The sequence below is a fragment of the Acomys minous genome (genome assembly GCF_964271855.1).
Source record: "Acomys minous genome assembly, chromosome: 5".
Taxonomy (NCBI): Eukaryota; Metazoa; Chordata; class Mammalia; order Rodentia; family Muridae; genus Acomys; species Acomys minous.
The window spans coordinates 15,213,159-15,230,942 of record NC_140494.1 but is presented as its reverse complement, the minus strand read 5'-3'; the positions used below and the strand labels follow the sequence as shown (position 1 = coordinate 15,230,942).

The 17,784-nt window shown below is 44.1% G+C and overlaps 3 protein-coding genes across 8 annotated transcripts in view; 2 read left to right on the top strand and 1 right to left on the bottom strand.

Moving 5' to 3' along the window:
* Positions 1–3,038, top strand: part of NMT2 (N-myristoyltransferase 2) — a 40,922-nt gene extending 37,884 nt beyond the window's left edge. For all 5 annotated transcript variants that reach the window (XM_084781063.1, XM_084781062.1, XM_084781061.1 and 2 more), the window contains one exon: positions 210–3,038. In XM_084781063.1, coding sequence (XP_084637189.1) covers positions 210–230 — 21 coding nt within the window. In that variant the 3' untranslated portion in view covers positions 231–3,038. The remainder of the gene's footprint in view (positions 1–209) is intronic.
* A 110-nt stretch (positions 3,039–3,148) lies between these two features.
* Positions 3,149–6,187, bottom strand: RPP38 (ribonuclease P/MRP subunit p38). The gene is made up of 2 exons (XM_084781065.1): positions 5,939–6,187; positions 3,149–4,071 (listed from the first exon to the last, which is right to left on the bottom strand). Exon 2 carries the CDS (start codon positions 4,059–4,061, stop codon positions 3,216–3,218), a length of 846 nt encoding a protein of 281 aa, XP_084637191.1. The 5' UTR covers positions 4,062–4,071; positions 5,939–6,187; the 3' UTR covers positions 3,149–3,215.
* A 4,516-nt stretch (positions 6,188–10,703) lies between these two features.
* On the top strand, positions 10,704–16,761 carry ACBD7 (acyl-CoA binding domain containing 7). 2 transcript variants are annotated; one of them, XM_084781605.1, is made up of 4 exons: positions 10,704–10,757; positions 15,913–16,030; positions 16,137–16,199; positions 16,477–16,761. In XM_084781605.1, the coding sequence occupies exons 1-4, from the start codon at positions 10,746–10,748 to the stop codon at positions 16,548–16,550; spliced, it is 267 nt and encodes an 88-aa protein (XP_084637731.1). In that variant the 5' UTR covers positions 10,704–10,745; the 3' UTR covers positions 16,551–16,761. The 2 variants fall into 2 exon arrangements, with proteins under 2 accessions (XP_084637731.1, XP_084637730.1); XM_084781604.1 differs by having other exon boundaries at positions 15,913–16,033.
* Positions 16,762–17,784: the final 1,023 nt, after the last annotated feature.

Below are 17,784 nucleotides of genomic sequence, written 5' to 3'. Positions count from 1 at the left end.
ACAGCTCTAAGTCATCAGTCAGTACTGTCCTTCTACCGAGGCTCCAGGACTGACCTCTGGTCCTCAGGCTGGTGTGGCGAGTGCTGTTGCCCTCTTAGCCAGCTTGGCAGCTCAAGGGGACTTTTTAAAACAGATATATTATGCTGTATTACAATTCAGTTTCCTCTTCCATTTGGCCTTACTATCCTATTTTTCTTTTTTGTTTTTAGGTTGGACTTGTTCTACAGTAGATGGATATGTTATTTCTAGAAGGCTGATGTTCTCATTTGTTAATATTCTATTTAGTGATTCCTGGAACTGTCATTCCAAAGAAGAATAAAAGCACAAGTTGAGTGAAATTGAAGTAGTCACTAACAATCAGAACAGATGGCCAATAGTACACAATTCTAGTTAGGATTTTGAGAGCCAGTCTCTGCTGTTGACTGATATGTGGGAGGGATGAAGGTGTCCACAGAGCACTCACAATAGAGAGAGGATGTTGTCTTTCTACTCTGGAAGTGGGACTGTTTCTCTGTGAACCAAACAGAAGTGGCAGTGTCATGTTAAGAAAACCTGTGCTGGTAGGAGAGTCACTGCTGCTTTTTTGTTTAAGTGGTGATACACCTGTAAACCCGAACAAGGATCCATATATGTATCACCTTACATGATGCTACTGGGAATGCTTATAGAAATGACACACGGTAGATATTTAACGTATGGAGCAATATGAAAATGTACCAGTGACTTAGCACATTTATTATTCCGTAAGTGTAGTAGCCAAATCAGCAAACACACCAGTCTATCCCATAAGCATAGTAGCCAAATCAGTACAAATACAGGCTTGTCCACTGCTCTTCGGCAGGCCGGTGGATTGTTTCAAAAACAGAGTTTGGGGCAAATGTTCAGTGTGCTCAGTAGAGTGCACAGCTGACTGATGAGACCTTGCGGCTGCTGCACAGTCTGATTTCTCAGCAATGTTAAGGATGTATGAGGGAAAGGAAGTGAAAAGGCTCTATGGTCAGATTAAATGCCCAGAGGAGTGTAGTTGTGCTGTCAGCACACACATAGTCTGAATGTTTTTATTATGCAAAATTGCACATGTTCCTTTATGCTGACTTTAATTTATCATGAAAATTGTCATGCTAATGGAAAATGTCTACTTGTAAATAAGTATTCATAATTTTGTTACTGATGTTGTTTTTACCTAGAATTTGAAAATCAAAAGTTTCACAGTGTACATATATGTGTATATGCTGCCACTAATCCAAGGGAAAATAAAATACAAAACAAGGCCATTGTATAGACTAGGCCTGAGTCAGATGCCACAATGTAGATCCTCTTCCTGCCTTTACTACAGTGCCTCCACTCCAGTCCAGAACACTACTGCACACAACATGGCATTTCCTTCCCTATTGGAAAGGAGTCACTAAATGTGACCTGTAGGCTGTCTCTTACTGTTGGCTGTTCTGTACAGCTCACAAGCTGAGAATGGTCTTTATTATTATTATGATTATTTTTAATGGTTGGGGGAAATAGTCCAAAGGATGACATTTTGTAGCATGAAAATCTTATGAAATTCAACCATTTTATCAGAATACAGCCACATCTGCATTTATGTTCTACTCATGGCTGCCTCATGCTACGGAGGGAAATGAAGTAGTTGTGACAGACTGGACTGTATTGCCTGCAAAGTTAAAATGTTTGCTGTCTGGCCTCTTGTGGACTAGTGTCCTAAGTAGGCCACAAATTGTGCCATCCCTGATAGCACCACTAGAGGGGGCACCTGGGCCCCACAAGTGGTGCAGAAGTGGGACCAGTACTGTCTTAGACACGCGGCAGATTTCTCTGTCCATATGGTCCATGCCCAACTGTGTCACATTTTTAACAGAATACACCTTTGGGAAATAAACTACCTACTCATTGGAACACTGTTTAGAAAGTCAAGCATTAGGTAAGTGAGTTTAGTGAATCTGGAATTACTACTCTTTGGGAATTGTTGCATTCAAATTTTTATGTCTTGTACAAATTGAGTTTTCAGATAAAAATTGCTTGTCAGGAATTTTTTTGTGGGCTTATTTACCTCATGAGGAAACTATTAAACCATTCCTTTAGAGTTGTCTTTTGCACATTACAGTTACAGAACTATCACGTTACATACACTAACAGTTAACATTAGTGTCTTGATAATTCAAGCACATGACCAGTCTGTATTTTAGAGAATCAGTTACCAGTCCAACTACTTGGATATAAAATAGCTGTTAAAACCAAATGTAAAAGCAATGGTTTCCAGAGTTGTTAAGTCGCACTGCCCTGTACTCTGTATCCAAATTGTGCTGTAAGGGTTCTTTCCTTCAAAAAAAAGGAACTTTGTCACCAAATGGGACAAAAGCAGCACAGCCCGTGAGTTCAACCAAAACATACGGTGAAAATATCCCATTTACCTTCAAAATTACAAAATGATTTTCTAGACACACAGTGGATTCATGAAGCACTGATAATTCCATTTCCTAGCCTGTATCTCTCTTGCCACATTTCACCTAGTTACTACTGTGGTTAATTTGTGTTTTGTTTTGGTGCTGGGGATCAAGCCAGGGATCATATGTGCTAATAAGCACATAATCTGCCACAGAGCTATACCCCCAATGTACTTTTGATAATGTTAAATACTGCAAAGAAATTAATGATGTACAGGGAGGGAATTCTTACTGAAACAAACCTTATTAGGCTTTTTTCCCCCTGTATCAATCAAACCTTTCTCCCAAGCCTGTGTCAATGCTTAACCTACAAAGAAAGCCAAATTACCACAAAATAAAACTAACACACTGCTTCTGCAGTCAGTGCACTGCTTAGCATTTAGTGTCTCTCCCTTGCAGCTGAGGCCCTTCTCCAGTTGTTTCACCTACCTTACTAGACCATGTCTGTGGCCCGTTTTCCAAGTTTGGTAGAGAAATGTTAAGTGCTGTAGGAAGCTGATGTTCTTGCAAGCGTTGTACCAGCCTTTAAAGCAGTGAATGTATATACGCATGGACATTAGTCTCAATAAACTTTGGTTTTGTTAATCATTGTCTTGAGTGTTTTCTGTACTTCACGGTTTTAACTTTGTGCATGTCTGCCCCACTCAGTTAGAAAACACCTCCACACAGCATCCTAGGAATACATGTAAACATACTTGACTTAATTGTTTCAAAGTTTATTTAGACCATGCCCTTCCTTGAACTGACAAGTTCATATAAAAACTACTTTGAAATGGATTTTTTACTTTTGGGTGGTTTCCTTATCTTACTAGGGTTAGGGATGAGTTTCTTTATTTTAAGGGGTTGTAATGCTGCAGCTGAAGCCTGCCTACCTTCAGCAGCCTTCCTCTTACTACCTTTTGTAAGGTCATCAAAGGAAGTGTCCAAAATCTCCCTGTCGTGGCTTTCCAGAGATTCAGTCTCTAAACCGTCTTTGGGATCTTGGGTTCTGTGTTGAAGCCATGGCACATTTAAGCCGGGCACCCTAGGAATGATGGCTTTTACTTCATCAGCAAAGTCCACAGTGTCCTTTCTGAAGCCCAAGGCTAGCACACATTTTAAGCCAATGACAGGAGCAAGTCTCTGGCTGAGCTGAGGAACCTGACAGGCAGGAACAGTTCTGCTTAAACTCAGCTGAATCATGTGTGAGGTGATCATGGCAGGCTTAGCCGACTTACACACTAGAACCAGGAGCAGTTCGTTCCTCTCCAGGGCTCTGGTGACTTCATTAACGCCAATGGCTAGCTGTTTTCTGACGTGTGCAGGTGTCCACCCTGACACCTTCAGATCCCTTTCGGGATCCGTCTCTTTTGGAGCCTCACTAATTTCGACATCTGAGCTGCATCTTTGCTTTTTTACAAAAGGTGTTCTTTTCCTTTTCTTATCTTCGATTTTCTGAAGTCCAATTGACTTAAACTTGTCCTCAAGTGTCTGTAATATAAAGCATATGTCCTCTCTCTCCAAGGTGCTCCAGGAAATAACATATGGGTTGTTGAGTGAGGTCTTTACAACCAGAGGTCTAGTCTTCCGGATAGATCCCCTCTTTGGTGCCTGAGGGGCTACAGCCATCTTGAAAATCCTTTGGAAAGAAACAAAATGATGAAATTCTCATGTTAGTAATGCATGTTTTCAGAATATTTCAGAATAAATAAGTCTGTCTATATAGGTCCAACTAACCATAACTTTTCTGACAAAATGAAGCAATTTTAATTTCCTCTATTTTTTCAAGATATACAGGCAATGACTGTTGAATGGTGTTAATCTTCCAGATTTGTTAGCATCTTCCAGTACTTGTACTCATTTATTTTTTAATGTTAAAAAAAATATTAGGCTTGGGGTCACATCACAGAGCACATGTGGAGGTCAGGACCGCTTTATCAAAGTAGGTTCTCTCCTTCCACCATGTGAATGCCAGGGGGTTGAACTCAGGTCAGGCATGGTGAAAAATGCCTTTCCTATCTGAACCATCTTGCCAGCCCCTCTTCATTTATAAGCACATAGTCACTGAGTTGCTCCAATGGACTGAGGGTGTTCCAGACAGCTGCTAGTGGGCTCTGAAGATTCTGTCTCTGCCCACACAGAGCTTACCTTCTGTAGTCTCTGAAACTTATAATGAACCAGGTTGGACTTTAAGAACCAAAATAGTAATCTATGTCCATGGCTAAAGCTTTTGTTCTGTAATCCCTTTGTAAAGTTGCCCTCATGATCCCAAGTTCCTTCCTAAAACATTTGAAACATACACATTTCCCTTCACACGGCTGTAAGATGACTGCCTTGGCCGGCAATTTCACGAGAACTAAAAATTTTGTGATGAAATTGAGAGATCAATCCTTAGGGAGAGAGAAAAGGGCTGGGCTCCTTCCAAAAACATTAGAAGCCATTGGCCTATTCTTCCTGGTGACTACGGTGTTAACCTTATAGATCAGGATGTTGTCAATTGCTCTTTTTCGTTCGGCATTCATTCATTTAGATCCTGTTTACCCTTCCCAAAGGCAGCTGTTTATTTCCTTCTCTCAGTTCAGAGTCTAAAGACTCTCTAAGGTTCCGCTAATTCAGGAGACTTTCTCTGCATACCTAATTTCCTAACTCGCCTATACAGTTCGCCAGTGTGTGGATTAGGAAGCAGATTCAGGGTTCAACTATGTCTGCAAAGCCGCTACTGCCTACAGTATCAGCTGCAAACTCAAAAGTTTTACCTTTTACACTCCCATTTGTCACCCATCTCAAAATCTCTGACCCACCACGCACATTATTGACTCCGGCTATTTAATGAGGCCTCTGGCTTCTCATGTCCTTATTCAACTTACTACCTACAGGCCACATGGTTTCTTCAAAATTCTTACGATTTATCCTTGATGCCCAAGGACATTAGGCGTTGGGCTAAGCAAAAAGCCTCTTCCTGTAATAAAGCCACTTTAAAGCCAGAATAGTTGGGCACCTTAGGGAGCAGACAACAGCGACCTTAGAAAAGTAGGCTCACTGGACAAAATAACCATTAACAGCCGCTGTCTAAAGAAATCCTTCCAAAGGAAATAGGGGGCCGGCAGCGAGGTATCCCAGAAGAGTATTAAAGCAAGTTCAGTGTCGCTGGGGCAAAGATGCCAAAGATGGAGTTACTGGCTTAGTACAAGATGGTGACTCTAGGGAGCCTTTCAGTAGAGTGCAGCGAGATTAGGCAGACAGGCGTCACAGAGAGACCTTGATTCTGGGAATGGACCCTGGAAAGGTCCTCAGCTGCAGAGAAGCTCCCGTGGTCTCGGGGGATGCAATGGTACCCGCGGCGCACCATACGGAGGAAGGAAATCCTCCAGAGGCAGGGGTCGACCGTGAGAACAGCCGGAAAGGACCTCACGGAGACCCAGCGCCGGATGACCGCAGCCCCCTTCCCACCCCGCGGTGATCCGGATGCCCACGGGCTGAGACTCGGACCACGGACACGCGCCCACCTGTGCAGAAGAGCCCTGCGGAGACCACGTGACCGATGGATTCACCGCTGCGACTCCGTCGGTCGCCAACACTACCCAAAGCACCGGACCCACGTGCGTGCGCCTGCTCCGCACAGGCGTATAACGCGAACCACGCCTGCCGGTTTTCCGCCTGCATTACGTCACTACCGTAAGGGATGTCAGCCCTAGCTTGACGACAGAGGGAGGTCCCTCCGTAAAATCCCTTGGCGCGGGACAGAGCTCTGGAACAGCACCGCGCAGGCGTATTATCTGTCTCGCGAGAGTCTGTGGTTGCTATAGTAACCGGTCGCTTTCGCTTCCGACTGGTTAAGTCCCTGCATCCTTGGTGCAGGGGGCGGGACGCGGGGGGAGGGGGGCGTTGTCTCTCCATTTGGCTGGCTGTTTTTAGCCCAGTTGCTTCTGCCTTGGAACTCTGTCCTTCTACAGACGCAAAGCTCCAGCCCTCATAGCCACCCATTCTCTGCATGCGTCCCCGAGCCACGACAATCAAATAAATGGGGTTTGTAGGGTTGCATGTAGTTACAATTTATGTGGAGAGTCATGAGCCCACTGAAAGGGAAATAAGGGCTCCAGAATATTCTGACGATATCTGTTGTGCCTGTTGCACCAATGGAGACAAAAGTGGTTATGAACAAGATCACTGGGGAGTTACGGACAGCTGGTAGAACAGTGGAATACGTGCTAACGATTAAAAAATTTAGCCTGGCGTGATGGTGCACACCTTTAATCCCAGCACTCGGGAGGCAGAGGCAGGCTGATCGCTGTCAGTTCGAGGCCAGCCTGGTCTACAAAGAGAGTCTTGGACAGCCAAGGCTACACAGAGAAACCTTGCCTCAAAAAACAAAACAAGGCTACACAGGGAAACCCTGTCTCGAAAAACAAAACAAAACAAACAAAAATGTTAGCTACAATTGACAGTTGTTTTTTGTTTGTTTTTGTTTTGTTGTTTCGTCCTTTCTGTCCTTTTCTAATGAATTTGGAAAGATTCGGGTCCTTCTCTCTGTCTTCCTCCTTTTCTCAGTGCCTTCGTTGCTCATTTTAGACTCTGGAATTTAGAGTCTAGCTTCTACATTTTTATTTTCCATCCCCTATTAGACATAAATTAAAACATTGCGTTGCTTTTTGGTCAAAGATCATTGTAGTTTTTACAGGGAGACTGTGCTGTGGTTTTCATCACAAGTAGATTAGCAGGAAGGAAGCCAGGACTAGGTTTGAGTGTACCAACAGGCTTCTGTTTCATAAGATGATCTTTACCGTAACTGCAGTCATGTAGCACTAAAGACAGGTCGCGATGGTAGACTTGAAATACTAAAGGTTCACATAACAATCTCGCGCGTGGGAGACTGCGGCGCGAGGATCTAGAGTTCAAGATCTGCCTGGATTGTTTAGTTCCAGGACACAAACTGGAGCTACAAAGTCAGAACCTGCACATACACAAAAATAAAAAATAATAAAAAAAAATAAAATAAAATAAATTAATTAATTAAATTAAATTTAAAAAAGAAACCAGAAAAAAAAAGCAGAGGCAAGAGGGGGGAGAGAAAAAGAAGGAACGAGGAGAGGAAACGGCTTTGCGTTTTGTCCCACGAAAGTTCCAGACTTAAAGTTTACCGAGAGCTAACCTTGCACAGATCTTTTCAGCTCTTAAATTACAAGGCTCTGTAGCCAGGCTGTGAAGGCGAAACCCTAACCTTACCACAGAGTGTACCTACGCCCCAGGCAAGTTCATTAGCCTTCTATGGAGTGATAAAAATAGCAGCTATTCTGAGGATTAGAAGAGAGATGTGTGTAAGATGCTTACTATAGTGCCTGCCACATGGTGTCTGACAGACGGAACCACGCTGACCCAGCGACAGCTGGGACAGAATTATGTTAACAGAAATCAAATATATCTTCTACTATTTTAGTCCTTGTTTTCTATTTGAAGGCTTAGCAATGTTTCCACAAGATTTTTACCAAAAAGAATACATCTCAGCCGGGCGTGGTGGCGCACGCCTTTCTTTAATCCCAGCACTCGGGGAGGCAGAGGCAGGGGGATCACTGTGAGTTCGAGGCCAGCCTGGTCTACAAAGTGAGTCCAGGATTGCCAAGGCTAAAAAAAAAGAATATATCTCAAAGGTAATTTCTTTCCATTTGTGTAACACAAACTTTACGACAAAAAAAAAAAAAAGGTTATTTTAAAGGTCTTTTTATAATCCTTTGTGAAGATGCAATTACCGCCACATATTTTCATTCAGAGTCATCTACTAACATATTTCACATAGATGTGTGCTGAAAAAAAAAACCAGTAATATCATCCAGCTTATGTTTAGATTATTTTTCTACAAAACATCTTCCAGTATGTCTCAAGCATATGCTTCCCACAGTTTCCTTAATTGCTGTGCATTTTATATTCTATATCAATTTTACTTTGCAGTGATAGCTGCTCTTCTACATTGTAAATAACAGTTACATTTATAAATATACAGTTTAGGTAAATACCCTTAACTTTATGAATATCTCTTAAAATATTTTAATAACTTAGAAGGTGTATAAAAGCTTTTTGTATTAATTCTTGAACTGTTGGACTAAAATGTTACAGCAATATAACATTAGTTTAAGATTATGGGCAAGAAGTTATAGCATTAGAGCTGACAATAAAGTTTGTAAAAAAAAAATGTGCAAGAGTTGAACATCAGACTCTCCTTTTCCTGTAGGGACTCCTGACCTTTGCTCTGTATTTGTGTGCTACTGTGGCTTTGTGGATTCTACAAAGATGCTGTTAATAACAATTATTTTATTTTTAGTTTTTTTTTATTAGTGTGTAGTAATTGTCCAAAAATACTGGTTTCATTATGGCTTTTCCTGTGTGTCTACAATCAGACCAACATTTAAAAACCAGTTAACTGAGAATGGACTTTAATGATGAGCTGCTAAGTGAGCAAACAGGCGTCGAGCCTGTGCTGTTGGAAGGTCTGTAGGGCACCTCGGTGACCATCTGTGCCATGGTGGCCCTGTGAAGGGAGAGGTCTGGAGCACTCAGGCTGTTCCCAGGCAACAGTGGGTGGCAGCGCCACCCTTCCACAGAGAGGCTGGTAAAAAGGGAAAACCCGCACCTGATAAATTAGACCCAGAACAAGCAAAGTCAACAAGATGTCGGTTCCCTGTGCCTCAAATTCCCGGGAGACAATATCCTTCCTCCCCAAGGCTAACATAACAGGTGTCATGTGTATTCTCTCTGGGTTAAGGAACCTACTCTGACGAACGTCTAGCATACAGAGCTACGACCTTAACACAGGAGCCCCGTACTTCCACAGGTAGAATGAGACAGAGGAAAAGGGAGGGCAACAGCCACATCTGAATGGAGGACAACTCAGAAAGGAGATCTTAAACGTTCTATGGATGCCTATCATCTTAGCACTTGGGAGACTGAGGCAGGAGGATCACAAAATGGAAGCTAGCCTGAGATACAGTGAATTCAAGGACAACTTTGAGGACACAAGACTGCCCTAAAAGTAAACATTCCAGAATAAAGGAGAGCACAGTGTCACTTCCCTGTACTCGTTTCTTTTAACAACCACAGTGTCAAAAAGGTCTCAGTTCAGGACGCAGATGGACACTCAGCAGCCACTATTAGGCTAACAGAAAACACTCAGTGTTCTCAGCGTCCAAAGCTAACCTTTGCCCTTGTATCCCACCATGCACTTCCCATGTTCAGGGCCACATGCAGCCCAACCCTTTACCCTAAAACTGGTTTTTGTCATGTAGTTAGAAATTGATTGATATCACTACCAAAATCATCATCATCGTCGTCGTCATCATCAAAAGGGAAGAAAAGCAAGATTCACACGAAAAAGTAACAAATATTTTCTAAAACACAGTTTACTCAAAACCGAGTTATAGTTTGGAGGCTTGCAAACTCGTTTCAAACACGGTTTCTCTAAATAAGGGGTTTCTTCGGTCCCCTCTCCACAGATCCGTTTTAGTTAGTTAGAAGCAAATCTTCTCCTGAAGTGGAATCTTCTTCCAGTTCTCTGCAAGTGTAGCAAAATGTGGTTCACAGCTTCTTCCTGAGATCTTGGAGACTTGAGGGGATGGCGAATTTGTACCCCGGGATATCTGGGTCCCACCAAACAGGCTTCAGCCATTGCCAAGTTAAATTAAATGCCGGCGGAGATGAGTGCAATTCGAGCTTAGAATGTATGTTCTTGCTTTCTTAAGAGTTCACAAGCCGGGAGTGGTGACGCACGCTTCTAACCCCAGCACTCGGGAGGCAGAGGCAGGTGGATCGCTGTGAGCTCAAGGCCAGCCAAGGCTAACACAGAGAGATCCTTATCGAAAAAACAAAACAAACATACAAACAAAGAGTCTGCAAGCCCCTGGTCCGTTTTCACTTCTGAGGAGCCTGGTCTGTAGAGCTGGGGTGGTGGCACTTGAAAGGTCCCTGTGATCACATCAATCATAGAGGAAAGATCAAGGACTCCCAGGTGAGGTCCAAGCCTGGGGGGAAAACTTCTCTTAGACTTCTGCAGACAACCTCTTGGTGGGGGCGGGGGGGGGAAGCCTGAGGCAGAGAGGTAATCTTGCAAACTTCTTCAGGGTAGAGACAGAGAAGGGGTCTCCTAGACGCAGAGCAGGTCCAGGCCACCGCCCAGCTACGCCCTCCCGTTCCCGTGACCAATTAGAATCGTCCATTCCCTGAGCGCGACCTATAGGGGAGACCGGAGGAGGAGCGCTGCTCTTTAAGAAAGCAGCCAAGCCCTGGGAACTGGGAGAGCCATCGCATTCCGTACCTCATCTCATCGCTATGTCGCTGCAGGTAAGTCAAATCTGGGAAGGCCGGCCGTGCTGGAGCGATGCTCCGAGAAGGAAAGGAGGCGTGGTAGTCCCGGGGCAGGGCAGAGGCAGGCTACCCAAGGAGCGCTCTGCTGAAAGCCCGCAGCCACTCCCACACCTGCCTAAGCGCCTCTTTATTGCACAGTAGACTGCAGGTCCATCTGTTGACAAGGACCCAGGATCCCCATAGCAACCCCCTTTGGGCCTCAGGAATGGTTTTAATTACCCAGATCTGAAAAATTGACAAATTCCCCGGGGTCCCTTCTTTATCTCTCTCTTAAACAACTCAGGGAAGCAGATGGCATCCTTTGGGGTCTCAGTCTCCCCTTGCTTTTGGGACCTCCCAAGGTTCTCACAGGTTAAATGTTTTTGTTGAATAACAGGACTAGTCTATGAAGCGCTGACGTTATCATTTTATTGATAGGAGTGGAAAAAGAATAAATATGAGTAGGTAAAACCCAGGGAACCCTTTCCCTAGTAGATAGGTTGCTTCCTTTATATGTCCTTTTTCTGTGTGTGTATAATGAAACGTATGTGAGCATGGTACACCTGTGACATGTTTCTGTATGTAACAGTTTTATTAGCATTTTCTCATTAAATCAAGATACACATTTCTTTCTCTCTCTCTTTCCCCTCCCGCCTCCCCGTCTCTCCTCTCTCTCTCTCTGGTTGTTTTCCAGACAAGGTCTCTTTGTGTAGTCCTTAGCTGTCCTGGAACTCTCTTTGTAGACTAGGCTGGCCTCAAACTCACAGAGATCCAGCTGCCTCTGTCTCAAGAGTGCTGGGACTAAAGGCATGAGGCACCAACCCTGGCTTAAGATACTCAGTTCGTTAAGATACTCATAAAATGCATAACATTTTACATAGTACGGGTATGGTGAACTTTATTTGTTCAAGCAAGATGTTATCATGAGTGAGTGACATACCCCAGAGACATGGAGGCTTGCATCTCGTTCTTAGTCTAAAGGGAAAGGGGAGAAGCCTGGTGCCTGCTGGCAAACCCAATGATCCGAGTTCAACCTTCCAGACCCACATAGAAGGAGAGGCCTGGCGCGTGCAATTGTTCCCCGACCTCCACATGCATACCGTGGTACGTGTGCGTCCATGCACGTATGTACAGCCTGACACGTGAGAAGTAAAAGTAGAGTAAATAAAAGCAGAGAAGGGGGGGGGCGCTGTTAGAGGAGGTACCTGCACAGACAGTGTTGGAAGCAGCATCAGGGAAGGGTATGTTTAATTGCCTTAAAAATATTTCCATTGATGATTTAAAGGTTAAAGAACATCATACGGGCAATAAGCTAAGGCGTGTGAATAGCAGCCATGACTGTAGGGCTGCAATGAAAACGTTCAAGTCATTCAAACAGACACAGGGCATGGGTGTCTATTACTGTCAGTGTTAAATAATTAAATCTATTATTCCTTTAACAAAAGCTTTCTTTCACTTTGATAAAATAAGATTCTAGTTAAAAACACAAATTGGCTTGATATCAGCATCAGTAGCTCAAAGAATGCTTGAACTGTAGACCTGCAATTGTTTAGCTTAAAGAGTAAAGTGTTACAAATAAAGTTTCTTTTCTTTTCTTTCTTTCCTTTTTTTTGGGGGGGCGCGTTTTGGTTTGGTTTGGTTTGGTTTTTCTAGACAGTGTTTCTCTGTGTCGCCTTGGCTGTCCTGGACTCACTTTGTAGACCAGGCTGGCCTTAAACTCACATAGATCTGCCTGTCTCTGCCTCCAGAGTACTGGGATTATAGGCATGTGCCACCATACCCTGCTAAATAAAAATGTCTTAAAACATATACTAAATGTTTCAATTTGAAATTTCTCAAAGGTTTATTGATTATTATGTATACAATGTTTTGCCTGCATGTACGCCTGCACACCAAAAGAGGGCACCAGATCTCATTATAGGTGGTTATGAACCACCATGTAGTTGCTGGGAATTGAACTCAGGACCTCTGGAAGAACAGCCAGTGCTCTTAACCTCTGAGCTATCTCTCCATCCCCAATTTGAAATTCTTGCCAATGTAATAACATAACAAAAAATACAACATTTTCTGGCGGCGTGTGGCAGTACACACCTGTAATTCCCAGGACTGGGGACTTGGAGATGGGAAGATCAGGAGTCCATGGCTACGTGGGAGATTCAAAGCAGCCATGTGCTGCATGAGACTCTGTGTCAGAAAATCACAAAGCAAAAGAGAAGGATAAAGGTGGGTTAGAAGCCCACTTGGGACTAACGGGCATCCTGGGTGTGTGAATCAGCTGGTAGGGTACTTAGCATTTGGAAGTCCCTGGGTTCACTTGCCACCCCTAGAAAAACTGAGGTAGGGAGGATCATTTAAGCCTAGACAGCACACCAAGAGAACCAGAGGTAAGGACTTGTTGCAAAAGTCATAGCCAAGGGAACCTAGTAGATACTGATGATGCAGTGTTTTTATAACTTGTACCTGGGTCTAAAACTACTCCAAAAAACCAAAAATTTAAATTGTAGTAAAAGTTTAAAAAAAAATTGGAAAGCCAGAAGCTAGTATCTGGCTATCATAGTCAAATGCCTTCTCTCTTCAGAACAGAAATGGCGTCAGGATGGACATTATGTACCTCCTGGGTGCTGTTGGTAGCTCACTAGTGGGAACAACAGCAAGGACACGTTCACCATTTTCCTGTCTTTTCTTTTTTCTATCCTGGAGTAAATATTGGCAGATTGTACTGGAAGTGAAAACATAGATGGGATTCCTAATTTACTTATAATCTCCCAATTTTATTTATAAGTTATGATACAGGTCTTTGTTTTGTTTGGGTTAATTTTTGGGGGAAAGGCTATGTAGCTCAGGCTAGCCTCGAACTTTGGCCGATTCTCCTGCTTGAGCATCTCTAATGTTAGCATTGCAGGTGTTCACTTTCACACCTGGCCAGGCAGTCATCTTCCTCAGACAAGTTTCCTTCCTAGACGGTGAAGCTAAAATGGGCATGGGGTGGTGGGGAGTTGGGGGGTGGGGGGCTGGGTGGGGTAGGGGGGAGGCAGGGGATATATCTCTTCTGGCCTGGAGACGCAGCTCTGTGGTAGAATGCTTGCAGGAGGTGATCCCAAAACACCTCAAAAGGTGGGAAATGGAGCACGCCTTTAATCCCAGCACTCAGGAGACAGACAGAGGCAGGCGGATCTCTGACTTTGAGTACAGCCTGGTCTACCGAGGGAGCTGCAGGACAGCCTGGATGGAGTACCTTGATGGAGGAATTTGTCTTCCTCAACAAGGAAGAGTTGCTCAAAGGGCTTTATCAAGCTCACATGTAGGCAGACTCTTGTGTTCACTTTCTACACAAAGTGAAGCGAGGTAAAGTGTGAGCTACCTTCAGAGGCTGTCTTCAGAAGCGTGAACTTTGAATGAAAGTCTCCAGAGGCCCCAGGTAGTCCTTTGATATGGTGTCCTGTGCTCCCTGTGTCATCCATCCCTCACACAGGAAAGGTGGGTATAGAGGAATTTTCATGCGGCAACGCGGCTGCTCTGGCAAGGGATCACATCCAAAGACCTAGATCTGTGTGATCTGCCTGGAATGCAGACACGATACTTAGTATACTTTGAATCGCTCTGGCTGGAATATAGCCACAACACACCTTTAATCCCTCTGGTATACAGACAAGCCTTTAGTACACACATTGAATCCCAAACAATGACATCTAATTGAAGTGCAAAGTGACAAATAAGAGAGAGACTTGACAGAATGGGTCACAGAGAGAGGCTACTTAAGAGCAGCACCGAGAAGGGGGAGGGGAAAGGGACAGACAGTACAGAGACTGGAGTGGAGAACAGTGCAGTAGGGTTCGGAAGTACACTTCAATTTGTGCAGTTCAGTTCATGCAGTTCAGAGGCAGTTTTTCCAAGCAGAGGAATTCAGTCAGAAACCTATTTGAATCAGTCATCTTAAAGACGTTTGAGCCAGAACAGCTGAGTTGAACGAGTCAGCCAGAGTTCAGAAAGAGATAGAAAGGGCGAGCTTATTCAGCAGTAAGTCTCAGAGGCTGAAAACATTGTAGGCCTAGGTTAACAGACGGAAGGTGGAAGATGGAGCCTTGAAGGTCCCGGCTTACAGAAGATTAGATTGTACAGAGGCTAGACGCTTCCAGGCCTAGGCCTAGGGATAGTTAGATAGAAGTGCTCTGGGCTCAGTTCAAGCCATGTATTTGTAAAGCTGGGGTATGGCTTCTCCTCTCATCCCGTCATCGGAGGAAATTCAAACAAACAAAAACAAACAACCCGACATTTACAGGGGGGAACAGGAGACCTTAGAGCACACGCATGAACAGGAGCGGGCATTGTTCACAAGTGAGAGGAAGAACACTTAGCCAAAACAGCTGCCTGCAACAGGAACCCAGCTCCCAGAGCACGGGGCTGTAGAGAAGGCGGCATTCCTTTTGCCCAGGATGCTTTGAAATTCATTGTCAACAGCTGCACTTGTAAAGACGTTCCAGCTGTGATAACTTTATGATCCACCCACTGAGGATACACCTAATGGTTTCTGACCAGGCTCCTGCCACGGGGCAGTAGACAAGGCCTCAACAGTAGGTATTAAGGAGAACAGCCATGCCTTCCCGGTATTGTGGGTATCTTGAGGGAACAAACAGATGTGATTCAACCCAGCCTTTATGTTCAACCCTAGTGAATTCTGTCCAGATTGTCAGGAGCAGCTTTTACAGCCCGTGTCTGCGCACTGGAGACCTGCATGCCCTTTCCCAAGATTCATTGCAGGCACCGCTTCTGAGGCAGGCTCCTTCTGATGCCATCTTCTCTAGCTACTGCCCCACCCCCATTGTCAGTCCAATGGCTATTTGCCAACTTTTCTCTTTGTAAAGTAATTTCTCTCCAGCGTTTGTTATAGACGGAGGGAAGGGAGACGGAGAGGAGAGGAGAGAAAGAAGCAGGGGAGAGAAACTACAGCAACAAAAAAATTCCCTCAAGATAAGACATGTTTGCTAATCAACCCAAAATGAGCTAAGCAACTTCTTTTTACTGGAAATCAGTTGACATGAGACCTACAATTTAAAAACATTTTTTTTTCAGATCTTATGTGTGTATCTTGCTCGCATGTATGTATACGCATCACATGTGTGCTTTTTGTGTGTCCTTGCTGTCTTTTTCCTAGGCTGATTTTGACCAGGCTACACAAGATGTGAGGAAGTTGAAAAGCAGACCGGAAGATGAAGAACTCAAAGAACTCTACGGGCTCTACAAACAGTCCATCATTGGGGACATCAACATCGGTGGTACCAGCTCATTGTCTTAAACAAATACATGTACTTGCTTGCAAAGTATTTGTAGAAGTGCACAGTGAAAAGTAAAGCTGAAACTCTCTCCTTCTTTTGGCAGCATGTCCAGCAATGTTAGACTTAAAGGGCAAGGCCAAGTGGGAAGCGTGGAACCTCCAAAAAGGTTTTTAACTCTTTCTTTTCTCTTTTTGTTTGTTTTTTTTTTCAAGACAGAGTTTCTCTGTGTAGCCTTGATTGTCCTGGACTCACTTTGTAGACCAGGATGTCCTCAAATTCACAAAGATCCACCTGCCTCTGCCTCCCTGTGTGCTGGGATTAAAGGCGAGCGCCACCACGCCTGGCTTGCCCAGCTGGTTTTTAAGTCTTAAATAAGGTTAAAACAAGCCGTCTTCACTGACTACCCCAGCAGTCAGTGAGATAATGTGTTTTTGTCTTTCTAGGGTTGTCAAAGGAAGATGCCATGAGTGCTTATATTTCTAAAGCAAGACAGCTGATTGAGAAATACGGAATTTAGAATTCGACTGAGGAAACAGATGTCCTTTGGAAGCCGTCATAGGCATTAGTGACCAAATCATGGGTACTTTTTCTATTAGCATGAAGTATATTACTTAGTACTATGTCAACATAGTTCCCCGATTTTACTTGCTTGAGCAAGATGACTTTAAAAAGTTCCTTTCAAAAGTTGTTTTGTAGTTTGCATATAAACTCTAATAAATGCCTGGGTTTTTTTTGTTGTTGTTGCATTTATGTCTCTGTGTGTGGATGTTCATATGTGTGTGTTGTTCGTGTGTCTGCGTGCATGTGAGGGCCTGTGGACAACCTAGGCTGTTTTGCTCAGGTGTGCTATTTACTTCCTGTGAGGAGGGTCTATCTATCATTGGCTTGGAGCTCAACAAGTTAGAATAACTGGCCCCAAATGTCCGCTTCTCTCTTCCACTCCAGCACCAAGACTACAGATGTGGCTCACCATTCCAGGCATTTTATATGGGATCTGGGGCTTGACTGAACTCAGGACTTGGTGTTCACAGGGCAGGCGCTGTAGTGACTGAGCCATCTCCCCAGCCCCAGCATCTGTTTTCTTGACTTAATCTGCTCTTCTACAGTGAGTTAGTGCTACTGGAGCAGTCAAAGAAGTTTGTTCAGAATTAATAGCGGCCAGACTATTCCTGGGTGCTTCAGGAAGTGGAGCTAGGAGGGTCACCAGTCTAAGGACAGCCTGGGCTACATAATGAGACCTTATCTCAAAACAGAACAAAGCAAAACAAAACAAACAAACAAACAAAACCCTAAAACCCAAGGAAAGGGTAGGTGGGACAAAGAGAAAAACAGTTCCTTTGCTGCACTGTGTACCTCTGGGTTCCCACAAATGTGGGCACTATGGAGTGACAGATAGACTTGGCTCCAAGCCACTTCCTGACTTACTATGTGATACGGACAAGTTTCCTAACCAGGCTGTCCTTTGGCTACTCACAGCAAGGCTCTAAGTCCCAGCCAATCGCTGAAGGTTAGCAGGACCACAAGACACCTGACATTGCAGGCGCCCTGAGGTCTTCCTATCACAGTGAGCACTAACTGTTAAGGGCTGTATTTTGATAAAAGCAGCAATTACTCTCTCTTATGGAATAGGTCGAATACATATTTCTAGAGATTAGTTTAAACTTTGAGCCATGGCATGGTGTTGGAGAATCGATGATTTCCCTCTGTCAATTGCGCTTGCCATTAACATAGTGCAAGGGGCTGCAGGTGTA